This window comes from Silurus aristotelis (assembly GCF_946808225.1).
Source record: "Silurus aristotelis genome assembly, chromosome: 6".
In the NCBI taxonomy this organism is placed as follows: Eukaryota; Metazoa; Chordata; class Actinopteri; order Siluriformes; family Siluridae; genus Silurus; species Silurus aristotelis.
The window spans coordinates 1,450,638-1,468,104 of NC_139579.1; the positions used below are offsets into that span (position 1 = coordinate 1,450,638).

At 41.5% G+C, this 17,467-nt stretch overlaps 2 protein-coding genes across 2 annotated transcripts in view; both read left to right on the forward strand.

The window, feature by feature from the left end:
• The first annotated feature begins 7,589 nt into the window (after window positions 1-7,589).
• On the forward strand, window positions 7,590-12,190 carry LOC310728099 (XK-related protein 8-like). Its single transcript, XM_083545249.1, has 4 exons — window positions 7,590-8,210; window positions 9,658-9,845; window positions 10,277-11,040; window positions 11,744-12,190. Exons 1-3 carry the CDS (start codon window positions 7,882-7,884, stop codon window positions 11,002-11,004), a joined length of 1,245 nt encoding a protein of 414 aa, XP_083401375.1. The 5' UTR covers window positions 7,590-7,881; the 3' UTR covers window positions 11,005-11,040; window positions 11,744-12,190.
• Window positions 12,191-15,779: 3,589 nt separating this feature from the next.
• LOC310728104 (uncharacterized protein) overlaps window positions 15,780-17,467 on the forward strand; it is a 5,493-nt gene continuing 3,805 nt past the window's right edge. The window contains exon 1 of the mRNA XM_083545255.1: window positions 15,780-15,945. Coding sequence (XP_083401381.1) covers window positions 15,882-15,945 — 64 coding nt within the window. The 5' untranslated portion in view covers window positions 15,780-15,881. The remainder of the gene's footprint in view (window positions 15,946-17,467) is intronic.

Genomic DNA, 17,467 nt, shown 5'->3' on the forward strand with positions numbered 1-17,467 from the left:
ACTTTTCTCTCTCGCTCTCTCTGGAGAATAAAGAATACAGCTCATGATTCTGAGACTTGTTACACACTGTAGTAATTCCTGTGGATTGAGTTTCAGCTGCACGACAGAGACAGAGAGAGACACAAATGCAAAGAGATCAAGACACGAAGAGACACACAGAGAGAGAAAGAGACAAACCGAGAAAAGGGACGGAGAAAAAGTTAGACAATGAGACTGAGATAAAGGGAGATGCAGAGAAAGAAACATGATAGATAGATAGATAGATAGATAGATAGATAGATAGATAGATAGATAGATAGATAGATAGATAGATAGATAGATAGATAGATAAAGGAAAGTGAAAAGGAAAGGCACAGAGCAACAAGAAGAGATGCAGAGTGAAAGAGACAAACTAAGAAAGAGAGACACATAGAACCAGACAGAAAGTAAGAGGCAGGGAAAAAGAGATACACATACAACCAGACAGAGTGAGAGAGAGAGACACTTCTGACCAATCAGAATGGAGAATTCGACCACACACCAACACTCAGCACAGACAGAAAGTGTCTTTAAGACTCTCGTGAACAGAATCACCTTCTTTGAGCTACACACCTTTTCTCTTCCAGAGATGGACAGAATTAAAGAGAAAAAAGATAGAACATTAGCATCTTTGAAGCTGAATCACATGCAGTCTGAGAGACCATGAGACAACAAAAGACAGTAAGAGACAGTGAGAGAGAGAGAGACAATTAGCGAGACAGAGAGACGCCCTAATGAAGCACATGGAAGGGAAAAATGTGCAGATGCTGCACCACTTCCTGTCGATGCTATCGGCCTGAAAGTTCCTCTGTAGGACAGGTGTTTGTAAAACAGAATATGAACTCGGTCCCACACACACACACACACACACACACACACACACACACACACACACACACACACACACACACACACACACACACACACACACAGGAAGTGATGTGTTTGCATGTGAATGAGGTGTGAACCTGCTGTTTCCCCTACAGTCTACACAGTAAACTCTGTAGAAAGGGAACAACAGTGTGTACAAATATAATCCACTTCTCAACACACACACACACACACACACACACACACACACACACACACACACGTTTTCCTCATGGGCAGAGAAAATAAACAGTGAAAGGCAACGTGAGACTGCATGAGAAGTGTATGTGCATATGTGTGTGTGTGTGTGTGTGTGTGTGTATACACACACACACTACACAATGACTGAACAACTATTGCACACTATTTACATGAGAGAACGAGAGAGAGAGCGAGCGAGAGTGCGAGAGAGAGAGAGAAATATGAGAAACAGAGACAGAAAGGCAGAGGCACAATGAAAGGCAGATAGAGGGAGACAAGACAGAGAGGCACAGCAAGAGACAGAAAGGGACAAAGAGACACAATGAAAGACAGATACACAGAAAAAACAGAGCGATACATACAGTGGAAAGACAGGTAGAGAGACACAGATAGAAACAGAGATAAAAAGAGAGCAAAAGGAATGAAGACATACAGATAAAAAGAAGTTGAGAGACTTCAAGACATGAAAAAAAGTAAACAAAACATGAAAAATATGGAGAGAGAGAGAGAGAAAAAGAGAGAGAGAAAAAAAGAGAGAGAGAGAGAGAGAGAGAGATGGAGGCAGGAAGAGAAACGATTTGTGCATAAAGAAAGTGTGAGAAAGAAGGACGGAGATAAACAGGGTGAGGAGTGAACGAGTGTGGGAAGATGAGAGACGGAGAGAGAGACTGATGGACAGAAGTGACTCATACAGTTACTGAAACTGAATAAACGAATCAACATTGTTAGAGTAATAAATAAATCCATCAAGAGATGTTACAACATGAAGAATTAAACAAGGAGGAGGTTCCTGAGGACAAATTCTTTCCCTCTCTTTCTCGTTCTCTCTTTCTTTCTCTCTCTCTGACACGCTGCTGGATGATATTTTAAAACGAAGCCCTTTCCCATGACCCTCAGCTTGGAATCCTGCTATGAAACTCCTCTGGCACAGAACACACTTCAGTGAGACACTGGGACAGCACATACCCAGGACAGTCCTGAGAGACAAAAGCACTTCCTTCTCTTCATCTCTTCCTCCTCTTCATCACTTCCCCTTCAGCAGAGACATGACGTTTACTCGAGGAACACAGAGGGTTCAGAACTTCTGGTTTACAGCAGAACACACAGCGCGAGTCACAGCATGTACAGAAGAGTCAAATCATGTTAATATAACCAAATACTGACTCACTGCCTCAGGAATCAAATCAAACGGTATCAGTGTCATTAATGTCAAATATTGATTCAATGCCTCAAGAATTACAGCATATCAGGTTTAGTGGTGGTGTGAAATGGAGAACTTGAATTGTACCATATCAGAGTCAGTGGTCATGTGGAATACTGACTCACTACCTCAAGAATCAAAATGGTATCAAAGTCAGAAGAATCATCAATTACTAAAAAAAAATAAAAAAAATAAAAAATCTAAGAATCAGGAATCAAAATGGTTTCAGAGTTTAAAAGAATCAAAAATCAAAATAGTCTTGGAGTCGATGGTATCGCCAAATACCGTCTCGCTGCCTTAAGAATCAAAATGGTAATCGAGTCAGCAGTAACTGAATACTGAATCGCTGCCACAAGAATCAAAATGTCCTCAGAGTCCGTGGTACAATCAAATACTGACTCACTGCCTTAAGAATTGAAATTGAATCGAATCAAATCAGAGTTTTCTTGTTGAATATTGAATCACTGCCTCAAGATTCAAAATGGTATCAGAGTCAGTGGTATCTTTAAACACGCATCAAGAGTTGGATTCAGTTATATTGTGAAATATTTTCTGGTGCCTTCAGAATCAGCACACCTACATGATCATTTCTTTATTAACCAAACAGCACATGCTGCCACACCATCAGCTGACAGACGCTGAGGTTCACGATCAAAGTTCATGAAGATAACGTGAACTTAACCATTGCAGTAAACAGCACTGCCTCACTTCCGCCGCTAGACATACCGTCTTTATGTCTCCGTGTCCAGGCATACGAGGTCCACTAAATCGGGTGAGAAAGCAGAAGCGTGGATTGCAGAAGCGATGGATAAACTCTGCTGTTGTTCCATGGAAGTAGTTTGACTCGTTTGATCGCGAGGCGGAAACAATTCCGGTCGATAAAAACTCTCAGTTCCTGAGTGGATAAGAGCCTGGCGCTGATCCGACTGGTGTGGAGGCCAACCTGCCCCTCAGCCCCTTCACTCACATCACTCAAGCTATATTAAATCACGTTTCAACTCGAATGCCCCGAGAGGTGTGTAGCAGGAACGTGAACCATCTCACGTCACTGTGACTTCCTCAGGAGCATCAGCTTTTATCAGGGTGTAGAGGAAACAGTGTGGGTTTCAGATCCTTACACACACCATACACAATACACTTTAGAGACCAAAGTCTGAACATCTCATTCCACATTTAGTCCATATTCCATTTATAATAACCTCCACTCTTCTGGGAAGATGTTTCACAAGACTTTGTGCTCATTCAGAAGATATAGCTGATGTAAGGAGGCAGTCAGCTTGGGTGCAGTCAGCATTCACGGTTATCCCAAAAGAGTGAATTCAATAAGGTTGAGGTCTGATGTTTTGCTGGAGATCTTCCACAGACTTTCAACCCATAAAAAGCAGATCTTCATGGTGTTGGCTTCAGGGGCATTGTAATGCTGGAACCGGTTTGGGTTCCGTAGTTCAAGAGGGAAAAAATGTCAAGCTACAAAGACGTCCTACACAATTGTGTGCCTCCAACAGTTTCAGCGAGAAGAACATGTGGGTGGAAAAGTCAGGTGTCCCAATACTTTTGAGAATCTAGGGAATGTACACACGAGGGTACGGGACTTTCACAGCGAGGGAACAATTTCACCGTGACGCCGTCCGACACTGATTTCATTGTAGAAACAAAGTTAATCAAGTACTCAAGTTGCTTTGTGGTCACGTGACGCACTGAAACTGCATACAGAATCAAATCAGCGCTTGTGGGAAAAACGATCCGATTACACGGGATGGACGAATTACTGAGAGAAGACGATGTTCGTGAAGCTTTGTGAGGAAAAGTCTCTCATTATCATGATGCAAATTACATCCAAATGCCTGTAGGAACATCTGGCTCAAGGTCAGACGTGGGACTTGTTTAGACGAGCTGGCAGTTTATCGCTCTGTGGTAACATTAGCCTGGTGCTAAACTCCTGATTCTGACAACTCGGATTCAAGCTGCAGCAAATCATCACATCTCACCTTCAATACAACCCAAGCCAGATGTTCTAACCAAAGAGTCAAACCTAGATGATTTAAAGCTCCAGCCTTTTGTTCTCCTGAACTGTCACAAAAAAAAAATCTGGAAGCTCAAAGTCAAAATGTCCCCTAGTCCTCACTAGATGTTTGTGGTCTGTGGTAAGTGCCTGAGAGACCTTCAGCCTACCTTTAATATTAACAACCGAGCAGGAACTAAGGCGTGTTCAGGCTGCACCATAAAACCCATCATGAAGAGCCAAACTCGTCACGCCGAAAGGTCAGAGTCGGGGTGGCAATTACAGAGTCCAGGTCTCGTTTAAACAGAGACAGACCCCCCCACGCCCACCCCACCCCCGTCTGCCGAGAGGTCAGTAAACCATCACAAGCCTGCAGCTGCATCTTCATCTTCATCTGACCACACACACCCACAGCATTGTTCTATCTCTCTGGCTTTCTCACGTCATGACAGAACTGGCTCCAAGCTTCTGAGCAAACAGTCTGAATACCACACATACTATACATACTACACACACACACACACACACACACACACCAATAACTCTAATACACACTGCACACATACTCATGCGTAAAACTGAACACGTTATCACTGTAAGATGTTCTGCGTTTCACACACTACCAGGTTTCACTTTTTGGTTTCATACACAACCAGAAAGAACGAGTGCGAGACCATCAGCACTTCCTGGAGCGTCTTTATAGAGAAGAAAAAACACACAAAAGGATAGAATGATGTTTTAACCAACTCTAGTAAACCAACACACACACACGCGCGCGCGCACACACGCACACACACACACACACAATTACGTGGCATTATTCCCACCACTCAATATTTGGAAAACAATATTTAAAGATGCATAAAATATAAATTGGATTTCTAACAATTTGAATTTTGGTGAAGCTCCGCCCCCTCAGTACTCTATTAGATTTGTATAATTTTTTATTTTATCATATGTGTAAAAATATTGCTTGTTGCACCTTTAATACAACTTGTAAACATAACGTAAATGATACAACGCTGAGAAATTCTCCTTTGAACGGTTCATTCTGGGGGGGGCGTGGCTACACCATGATCGATAAGACTCGAATTCGAACGCAAACAAACATCCGGCCCTGAGAGCACGTTCCCTAACTTCTGTTCGCCCTTGTTTCTATAAGAACAGCATACCTGATCATTGCACAACAGTTTTTCCGGGTTATTTGTATTAACACGTAATAAAAAATGTTGCGTATTGCAGCTTTAACACGCCTCTGAATCGTGTGTGTGAGGGAGCGCGTGTGATTGTCAATCTGGGTTAACAGGTTAGGACACATGCCATCCTCGGGGTTAGGAAGTGTCGCAAACCTGAAATAGCATGCAAATGAGAAAGAAAAAAAAATGATCCGAATTAAAAAACAAAGAGAATTTTACACCAAATTGGTGTGAACGCAAACAAAAAAACATGCAAATAAATGGAGGGTTGGTTGAAGGAGTATATGTGACTTCCTGAGCGACTCCAACCGGTGCAGTTCAAACCTTTTAGAAAAGATACAAACTTATACAATGTTGCAGGTGTGAACAGAAACACAATAAAGCGAATAAAGCGGCCGCAATGGAAACCCGCAAACTGCAAACAGCTGGATTTTTATTTATTATAATTATTATATAAATAATAATAACATTAACAAAAACATCCGCTTTCCCTGGTTTGAGTGTGAACTCGCGCTCCGACTCACCCATTATTATTATTATTTTTCGGATGATTATTAGAATTAAGTCTTATTTCCAGACGTGTTCCTGAAATCCGCCGCGGTATAATCCGAGTCTCTTCACGCCGACATTCCAACTCACGGCACCTCCTCGCTCTGTCGCCTTCTGGCTGGTTTTTTTTTTTTTTTTTTTTGTACGCAAACAGCGCTGCGTACCGGAGGCCCTGCGCTGCGCAACCCGACCCTCTCGAGTTCTCGCGAGAGTTCATCAAGTCACGCCTAATAAACATGCAAACCCACACACACGTACAGCTAAAGGTCAAAAGTATTGGGACACCTCCTCGTTTATCTGAGGTCAAAAGTACTGGGACACGCGCGGGAACAATCATTTTGCCATGAAATCCCTGCGCTCACACGTTACAATTCTGCCACCTGTTGGTCAAACTACAGTACTGCAATAAAGATCTTTTCTACAATCATGACGCCTCTCAGAAACGTCTAATAACCCCGTGTAAAGCAGAATAAGGAGAAGATAGAAGAGAAGACTAACAACTAATAACTGGATGTAAAACCCAGTCACTGAATACTATTGTCCAATTAACCAAAATAAATCATTAATTATTAATTACAAAAAAAAATATTACAAAAAAACAGTCACTGATCATAATTAATTATTCATAAAATCCGAACACTGATCACTTTTTCATCAAAACAAACATTATTCATTAAATTCTATTATTGATCCACAAGCATTAAAAAAATCCAATCACTGATCACCAATAAATAATCAAATCTTATATTGACCACTAATTAAATAACTGATTACCAATCTTTCATAAAATCCAAACACCAATCACCAATAATTCATCAGATTCAATCACTGATCCCCACAGTTTTATTAAATCCACTCATTGTTCACAATCATTAACAAATGATCCGCAATAATTGATTCAATATATTCACTGATTAATAATTCAAAAAATCTCACAAAATAACATTTAAAAAAATTGGGTTTTAATTTTTTTATTGTTTTTATTTACTTTTTTAGAAATTGGGACAAAATGTATTGCGATTCGTGTAAATTTTGGTCTCAAATTCAAAATAAGGGAAAAAAAAATGATCATTAATCACCAATGATTCCTAAAATCCAATCACTGATTACTAATCATTCATAGACAAACATGAATCATCAGATCCAATCACTGATCTTCAATGAATAATCAGATCCGATCACTGATCTTCAAATGATTCATTAGATCCAATCACTGATCCTCAATTATTCATCAGATCCAATCACTGATCCTCAATTATTCATCAGATCCAATCACTGATCCTCAATTATTCATCAGATCCAATCACTGATCCTCAATTATTCATCAGATCCAATCACTGATCCTCAATTATTCATCAGATCCAATCACTGATCTTCAATTATTCATCAGATCCGATCACTAATCTTCAAAATGAACATTTATTTATTTATTTATTTATTTATTTATTTATTTATTTATTTATTTATTTATTTCTAGATGTTTTTATTGACATGTTCAGGAATGAAGATGAAATGTGATGTGAGTTTTAGGTTTGAACTCAAATAAGGAAAGAGAAGGAAAAAAAAGAGAAGGACATGCTAAATTAGGACATGGGCGTGGTTCTTTATTCATGAGGTGGGCGTGGTCTGTGTATCGGTCACTTCCTAGTGATTGTTGAGGGTCTGTTCGGCGGAAAAAAAAAAGTCCAAAACCCGAGACTTGTTCCATCACCGGGGTCTCAGTTATGCTACAACCTGCAGCAACTTCGAGAACTTTTGTTCAGCTTCGTTCCGAGGCGACTGAAGAGTCCTGAAGAAGAATGAAGTGAAGAGATTAGCGCTGAAGGACCTTCCTGAACTCGGTCATGGACACCTCGATGTTCCCCGGTTATTCCTGGCTGGACTTCGTGTTCACGGTGATCGGTGTGTGTACGTATGTGTTTGACGTGGGCTCGGACCTGTGGCTGGCTCAGGAGTTTTTCCGCCGTGGGGAGATCTTCTGGTTCGGCTTGCTGATCGGCTTTATGCTCCTTTCCTCCCTCATAGTCCAGATGTTCAGCTGGTTCTGGCTGAAATACGACCTGCAGCTTCAAACCTTCCAGACAACGCACAAGCACATGATCCTGTTCGGCAGTACGAGGTGTTTGAGGCTCACCTGCTTCCTCCACGTGCTTCAGCTCGGCTTCTTCTTCAGGTACTGTAAATAACGCACGAGCTCGCGCGCAGCACATCTGGATGAGGTACGTGTTTGGTGCTTGAGGTGTTAAAATCTACTGGAGATGTTCCAGGTGTAAACCTCACACTCAGTGTCTCAGACTGAGGAGTCTGGAAGAGCTTTCTCTTTCACTCTTCTGGAAATGTAGGGACTTTTCTAAAGTTGGTGAACATTACAACCTGAAGATACGTTATGACATGATCTCCAAATCCAGTGCCTATCAGTATCTTTATCTCTTCTCCTACATGAGGTGATGCTCCATATATTTGTAGGAACATCTTGGCCTACTAACACATTCATTTACACTCTATATAGAAATGGGCCAATCAGACTTTGTTTTTGGTGTGAGGGAGGAAACCAGGGGGAGAACTGCAGAGGAACCCCCCCCTAGAAGTTTATTTCTAGAGCACTTTCACAAAAATAATTTGATATATTTGTGTGTATTTATTCCTGATGAACACGCCTGGGCTAAGAAACCTTAAGAGGAACCAGATTTGAAGAGACACCAAGAGCGTGATTATAAATCATAAACACATTACACACTCTTCAGAGTAAAGAGGGAACCGCCATGAGCAATAGTGTGTGTGATTCTGAGTAATGACCTTCTACATTCTTCTGCAGTCAGTTGGAGCTCCTGAGTAACTCAAATTCCCTCAACAGCTGAGATCATTATAGATCCAACACCAAAACACCATCTTCTCCATGCCAGAACTTTTACATATTTAATGCTGGAGGAACAGAAGATGTAGAAGGTTATTTGAGTATTAATTAAGAGGTTCCTCAAAGTGGATCCAAGTGGAGCTGGAACATCTCTGGATGGCTCATGGGGTCAGCATCTTCTCTTTAAAGGTCCAAAGTATTCATGAGGTCAGACGCAAGTGGAGCTTGAGCTCCAACAAACTCAATTGTGTACCTTCAACTGTGTGGTTGCACTTTCAACATATTGTTTTTCGTAACCAGAAACCAAAAAGTATTGGGAAACTCGACTTTAAACCCCGATGTGCTTCTTCTCCAAACCGTTCTCACGTCGTTCTACAAAAAATTGTATAGGACCTGCACCAGCATGATGTGATAAATCTTTTTTTCTGACTTTTTCAAGTCAGCTCCATTAAGATCTGCTTTACATTGGTTGGATGTGTGTGGAAGATCTCCCTCAACCCTCCTCATCTCATCTTCATCAGTATCTGACTTTACTAACATATCTTGTGTCTGAATGCTGACAGATCTCCACAAAATCTTGAAAAACATCTTCCCAGAAGAGTGGAGGTTATTCTAAGAGGGAATGGAGCCTATATATGGAATGGGACGGTCAGGTGTTTGTGAACTTTTGGTGAAGGCCATTTGATGAACATCATGTTTGCCTGTAGCTGTTCCTCAGAAGTAGGAATGTATTTTTGTGCTGATCTTCTGCTGTTCGTCTCCTCAGGCACGTCTCGGCAATCTGGCAGGGTTTCTGCGTGTGGTGGCGAGGAGAACCAGGCTCGGAGTACGCCGCCTACCTGACCCACGACCTCAGCCTGCTGCGGCTGATCGAGACCTTCTGCGAGAGCTCGCCACAGCTCTCGCTCATGATCTACATCCTCATCCACAACAATCACGCCACAATCATCCAGTGTGAGCAACTACTTCCTGTTTAAACGCCCACGTGAGCGACTTCCTGAGTGAATGGCTGCATTCAGGGGGTTTAGAGGAAGTGATGTGACCCAGAGTAGAAGTGTAGAGTCCATGCTGAGGAGATACTCTTAGATTCTCCACTCTGATTGGCCAGAAAACATCAGCACTGTGTTCTCATGTTTCTCATCTTTGTTGCCATGGCGATGTTGATTGAAGGAGTTTCCAGTATCAGCACTTTAACCCAGAGAGAGAGAGAGAGAGAGAGAGAGAGAGAGAGAGAGAGAGAGAGAAAAAAAAAACAGACAAAAAGATAGGAGAGAGTGTATGTATATTTATATATACTATATGTGTGAGTGTATATATATATGTGTGTGTGTGTGTGTGTGTGTGTGTTGGAGACATTAAAAGCCCTGATGTTTCTCCTCCTGCAGATGTGAGCATCACAGCCTCGGTGGTCTCGGTAGCGTGGGCCGTGGTGGACTATCACCGCTCACTGCGTTTCTTCCTCCCTGAGAAAAGTAAACAGTCGTGGCAGTCCTCCGGCGTCTACTTCCTGTGGAACCTGTTTCTGATTGGCCCACGCGTCGTGTGTGTGTCCCTCTTCACCTCCGTCATGTTCTATTTGGTTTTTGTTCACTTCCTGTTGCTCTGGCTCGTGTTCGTGCTCTGGGCCTTCCTGCAGGACACCAAATTCATGGACAGTAAAGCTGGAGAGTGGCTCTACCGCGCCACCATAGGCCTCATCTGGTACTTCAGCTGGTTTAACATCGTAGAAGGTCGAACCCGAGACAGGAGCATCATCTACCACGGGTTTATTATAACAGACAGCGCGATCCTGGTGCTCACATGGTGGTTCTTCAGAGATCCTGAAAGGAGCCAATCTTATTCTCTTATTCTCCTCATCCTCATCCTGCTTTCTTATCTGATCGGTCTGATGGTTAAGATGATCTACTACTGCTGCTTTCATCCCAAGCTGGGACAGAACCAGGAGCCGATGATGGTTTCGGATGTTCCTGATGGTCTGGTGGCTCAGGGTACGGTTACGGAGACGGACTCGGGCAAGTCGGAGATGTTCAGCAGGAGAATGGCCAGACAGGCTGAGAGCTTTTACAGCACAGGGACACGTGTGAGGGGACACGGGGACGCCAGGGTTATATGAGGAAATGAGAAGAACCTGGAAACCTTGTTTACACAGGTCAGATCTTTGTACATGACATGGGCTGATTTCATCATCACACTGCTGTTGATTTCTCTAATCTGATTGGTCAGAAGGTGTGGGTTGATGCTCTGATATCAGCTCCAGTGAGCAGACAGATCAGTTATTAATGCTCTCGCTGAAGCTTCAATACTTTATAAGAAGTTCTCCTGTGTTCCACTGTGTTGACGGACCTCAAGTTAAACGTGTTGTTATGGAACAGTATGGACGTGGTGTGATGGGTTTATGGAACGAGTCTCCAGTGCAAGTTCTGAGATGGAGAACTCCAGATGTTTATGAATGGCTGGTGAGGGAATTAGCGTACGTGATGAGAGGAACGTTAACAGATAAAACATTAAATGGATTTTTAAAAAGTGCATAAATAAAACTTTTTTAATAAACTAAATTAATAAAAAGTACGAATTTAAACCTTGAACACGTAAAAAGTACAAATATTTAAGTATTGAAGGGAAACGAAGTAAAAACAAACAAAAAAACATAAAATTGATTTAAAAAGTAAAAAATTATTACAATTAAAATGAATAAAAAGTATTAACTAGAAAACATTAAAGCAAAAGTAAAAAATATTATTGTTATTATGATGATGATGATGATGAATCTGATTACACACTGATGAGTTTCCTGCACTAGTCTGCCCTCTGCTGTTTAATTCTTGTAACTATCTTCTTCTCCTGGTCCTCAGCGCAGCGTCTCACGTCTCAGACTGCTGTAGAAATCCTGTGGCTGGATCCTGAGTGTATCAGCTGATAATGAATGAGGAAGTGAGGAGTGTGTGGAGTGTGTGGAGTGTGTGTACAGTCTGTATGCTGTATTCAGGATAATCAGATGGTCAGGAGACGACTTCGTCCCTGAGCTTGTCTGCGTCTGGTGTCAGATGTTTACGTTTATTTTGGATGTAAGAGTTTGGTGAATGTTGGACTGCACTTTACCTCTGTACCAGTTATGGGGGGGGGGGGGGGGGTTGTTATTCGGGGAGTGTTTTACATTTTTTCACCAGTGGCTTCCACAACGCTACAGTTTATTACACACGGTTATAAAATGTATATAAAAATGTGTGTGTGTGTGTGTGTGTGTGTGTGTGTGTGTGTGTGTGTGTGTGTGTTGTGTAACACCAGGAAGTGAAATGTTAGTGATGTTGCCAAAAATGTCCTTTTATTAACAGTGGTATTTATTACTTTTTTCTTATGGAAAAATAAATATTTCAATTTAACATTCCACTGTGTGTGTGTGTGTGTGTGTGTGTGTGTGTGTGTGTGTGTGTGTGTGTATTATACTGTATAAAAAAATAAACCAAACCAAAATAAAATAATTAAATTCATAAAAAGTACAAATTAGAAATGGATAAAAAAAATTAAGATGTAAACATCAATGGATAAAAATAGAAATTAATATCAGTAATATGCGACTATGACCATCAACTCCTCCAGAATGGACTTTAATTCCATCATTCTCTCTTCTGAATCATTAGAAGTTAAGGAGGAGAAGATTCCCTTTTTTCAGACAAACACGTTGGATGGTGGTGATGTTTTTCTAAACATGGCACCTTCAGTCCCACCCCTATGTGGAAACGGCTTCCTGCACACTCACACCACAACACCGTGCTCAGGAACCCTCTGAGGAACACGACAAACAGCTCAGCGTGTCGACTCGAGAGTGAATGTCCTACATCTGGATCTGATGGTGTGTCTGAGGGACGTGCTGGACAAACAAGTTTGATTGTGGATGGAGGCTCCACCTCACAACTCATGGAAACATAAAAGGATCTGCTGCTAAGGTCTTGGTGTCAGGTATCACACACACCTTCAGAGATTAACAGAAACAATCCAGAGCTGTTTAGGAGGCACAAGGAGGAGCTACGTCATATTTACCATGAGGTTTTGATGATGTGGCTGATTAGTTTGTGTGTGTGTGTGTGTGTGTGTGTGTGTGTGTGTGTGTGTGTGTGTGTGTGTGTGTGTGTGTGTGTGTGTGTGTGTTACACAAAATGTTCCACTTCACATTTAATCCCCATTTGCTCTTCTAATAAACTCCACTCTTCTGGGAAGATGTTCCACTAGATTTTGTGGAAGTCGGGTACTGATGGAGGTGAGAAGGTGAGGAGGCCTGTGATGCCATCACACTTCACTTTCATCCCAAAAGGTGTTCCAATAGGGATGAAGCTCTACAGCAGGAGATCTTCCACACACTTCCAGCACATGTAAAGCAGATCTTCATGGAGCTGTGCTTTGTAGACAGGAGCATCATCCTGCTGGAACAGGTTTGGGTCTCCTAGTTCAAAAGTCCGAAAAACATCTGGTTAAATTGTGTGCCTCCAAATTTATGGGTACAGTTTGGGGAAGAACCACATATGGGTCGAAAATGGCGTGTGTCTCAATACTTTTGAGAAGCGAACGCGAGAGAAACAGTTCACAAGCTTTTTAGATCACATGATTATTTCTAATACATTGTAATGACGTCATTAACGCTAATAATAATAATGATAATAATGATGATGGTGATGACGATGCCCCCTAGTGGTCAGAAAGCAACATAACTATTCTAAATAATATCTGACAGAGGTCAGAATGGTCCAATATGAAGCTATAGATGATCTGAAGAACAAATCATTGGTCAAGAAATGATCAGCAATGAAACTCACAAACTCCCGAGACCCTCCTGTGTCTCTGTTTTGGGGGAGGAGAAGGAAGACCAGATATGGTTTTCTTGTACGTAAAGAAAGAAACCATGACGTTCATCAGTTATCTGAGTTCACGCTCATGAAGTGGTGATGAAGAGAGGGAGGGAAAACCCTGTCACTCCCATCGTCGCGTGTTTGAGGGAGTGGATTATAATTTCTGTGTAAATATTTGTCTACAAGTTAAGTGATTAAGTCTTCAGCACAGCTTAGTGTCAGCATTGGCGCCGTCCGTGACATATCCGTAAAAAAAAAACATGAGCGTTACAGGACGTCAAAACTCTTTCTTCACATGTTATTATGGGATAGATTTCCCTTTCGATTTGCGAGCCTCGTGTGTGAACCTGCAGATCTTTACAGAAAGAAGAGTTGATGTTCTGTTCAGTGATGAAGAGCTTCAGAACAGAATAAATTTCACATTTCAGTGGTCATCATGATCTGGTTTCTGTACCTGAAGATCGTAGGAGCAGAGGAGCAGAGTCTCAGGAGGTTTGATTTTCGTTCCTGTGATTTCTTCTAAAAGCCATTAAAAGCATCACATTGTGAAAGTTGGGTTTCTGCCCTGTGTTTATTTTTCTCTCTTTGCTCTGGGAGTGGAGCAGAAAATAATTAATTGCTGATGAACACATCAGTCAACATTAAGAGCCACAAAAGAAACCTGGTTAATCATTCAGCAGGTATTGACCAAGTTTCCCATAAAGACCATTTAACATCTACCTCTCTTTCACAACATCTAAATGGGGTCCTGGTCAGAATTTCCCTTTCAGAAATCTCACTTCCTTCTCCAGGGATTTGTGATTCAAACTGTTCACGATCGTATATATGCCGTCTTTGGAGCATGAAATTTCCCTGTTTTCGAATTGGAGAACCTGTTCCTGCACGACTTGTGCCCCATGGATGGATGGAAGTGTGTGGAAGAGAAGGTATACAGCACATGAAATTCTTTCACATTTCCCACAAGAACCTCTGTAACATGTAAATATAACATGTTAAGGGCCATACTCAAGGCCCCCAAGAGTGGCAGCTTGATAGTAGTGGGGCCCTGACCTTCTGATCAGTAAACCAGATCTTCAGTGAGCCCTCCTTACCTTCTCACAACCTACATCACTACCTACATAGCACTATTTTAATTCATGTGGAGTTTGGACATTGGACTTCTTTGAGTGTATAAAGGCTCTGGCATGGAGAAGCTGGTGTTGTGATGGTCTCAAATGTTGAGCTATTTTATGAGTTGCTCAGTAGCTCCTGGTTCCACAACGTCAGCTGACTATATAAGACTGTAGAAAGAACATCACTCATAATCACACACTCCAGTGCTCATGTTAGTTCTCACTCTCCAGTGTTCTGTAGTGTTTAAAGACTATAATCACACTCTTGATGTCACCCAAATCAGAATGGGTTCCCCTTTTGAGTCTGGTTCCTCTCAAGGTTTCTTACTCATAACATCTAAGGGAGTTTTTCCTGGTCACAGTCTCCACGGCTGCTCTCAGGAAAAAATTCTGTAAAGCTGCTTCTCACAACAATGTTGTGAGAAGTGAATAGAAATAAACCACTTGACAAAAACCCACTGTAGCTGAACGTATCTCCACAAAAGCTCCACAAGCACCATATACACAAGGAAGGAAAGGAGCTTCTCAAATAAAATGGAAGAGATTCTGTGTGATTCTGATTTGCAGTAAAGGAAATGTTTTTGTATAATTCCAACTTGGTGGTGTTGGAATTTGAACTCGCAACCTTTCGATCAGAAGTCCAACATCTTACCCACTGAGCTCCCACTTCCCTGTGAGGTAGATCATAAAGTGTTGATGACTTCATCTCACATGATCATCCAAAACAATGCCCAGATTACACAAGTGTTTTCTTCTGTATCTGTTATGAGCTCAGTCACATTTTCAGCATTTGTTTATAAAATATAGATCCAGAGGCTCTCAGGAATGCTGGAGGTATTCTCAAAACACATCCTGAAAGTTCCTCACCACATCCTGAGCCCTTTGTTTGACTAATCACCCTCCCTTTTTTGATCCCACACCCTTATAGACTGCAATAATCAGCCTCTCTGTCCATTTTGCTCTCCTCGGTTCCTGTTGCGCTCTCACACATCGAGAACATTTCACAACAGGAGGCTGAGATTATTTATATCTCTCAGATGGACGTGTGTGCGATGAGGTCCACACGGGTGGCTCTCTTCATTCTCGTGGTAGCGATGTCAGGTAAGAGATCTCTGTATAAGATGAATCTTTGGCAACCTTTTCGATTTTCTTCTAAATGAACCAGAAACGTTTTAGTAAATACGAAGTCCAAAAACTAAATAAACCGAAGTTTATCGACAGTTGACCATAAAAACATTCAATCCCCGTTTCGCTCTTATAATATCCTCCTCACTTCTGAGAAGATGTTCCACTGGATTTCATGGAGATTTCTGGAGAAGGGTGTTAGTGAAGTCAGGTTCTGATGTCAGTCTTCATATTTAATCAGAAAGGTGTTTAATGGGGTTTATAGCTTAAGATCTTTCATACACTTCCAACACTTTATAAAGCAGATCTTCATGGGGTTTTGGTTTTTGGTTTTGGGTCCCCTCGTTCTAGTGAAGGGAAAATTTCATGCTCCAGCATCCGAAGACGTCCTACACAAGTGTGTGCTACTACTTTTGGCCTGTCGTGTGTTTCAGTTTTCTCTATAATCTAATCTCGTGGCTGGATTTTTCACACCATCACTGTGTTCAGCATGAACCTTTAGCATTTCTGGAACCATTACGAAAACGTTTCTTCAGGATAAAGTAATGTTCTTCACACGCAATAATCTCAACATGTACGGAAGGTAGCTCAGTAGATAAGCCATCGTACTTTGGATCGGAACGTCACCAGTTAAAATCCGAGCACCACCAAGCTGCCACTGGTGGGCCCTTGAGCGAGGCCCTTAATCTGCACTGGAAAAGTTCATCTGCCAAAATGCTGCATATGTAAATCTAATTGATTTGGAACAGAACCTGATTGTTCAACGTTTTTTAATCAGTTTCTAATCCATGTTAATAATCAATATCTTGAACAAGGATTTACTTTCAGGGTCCTAAAACATGACCCCAAGTTCTTTTATAGCAGAACCAAAAACACTGAGAGAATTCAGTTCAGTATTCAGGGGTTGAAGTTTCGCTTCTATTTTGTCCGTGAAGCTTCATATTCTGTAGATTCATGAGGAAAAGTTTTTAACATCATACATTTTACAGCCCAAAACTTTGTGGACACCTGAGCGTAAGATGAAGGTGCTGTTTTTTTAGAACATCCCATTCCACATTTAGTTCCCATTCACTGTTCTAATAAACTCCACTCTTCTGGAAAGATGTTTCACTGGATTTTTCTTGGAAGATGTGAGAGTTCATTCAGCCACAAGGGTGTTAGTAAAGTCTGATGAGGAGGTCTGGGGTGCAGTCAGCGTTCACCTTCATCTCAAAGGGTTGAGGTCCATAGGATTCTAAAAGATTAAGGATTTGCTGAAAAGGTCTGAGTGACAGTGATCCACTGAGTGACTTATTATTAATGAATAGCAGTAGTTCAGTGTTCTTCTAACAATGTCCCAAAGTGACTCAATAAATATGTTACAAATATCGATTTTAACATCATACAGTAAATTAGTCTATATCAGTTTGTACCTGATGAGTGAGCCAGTGGTGAGGGAAAAACCTCCCTAAGAAGGTATGAGGAAGAGAGGAACCAGACTCATAGAGGAACCCGTCAT

Bases quoted from the DNA above. Each gene is read 5' to 3' on its own strand.
- LOC310728099 (XM_083545249.1), top strand. From the start codon at position 7,882: ATGGACACCTCGATGTTCCCCGGTTATTCCTGGCTGGACTTCGTGTTC. The intron at 8,211-9,657 runs GTACTGTAAATA...TCGTCTCCTCAG, and splicing joins CAGCTCGGCTTCTTCTTCAG to GCACGTCTCGGCAATCTGGC. The intron at 9,846-10,276 runs GTGAGCAACTAC...CTCCTCCTGCAG, and splicing joins TCACGCCACAATCATCCAGT to ATGTGAGCATCACAGCCTCG.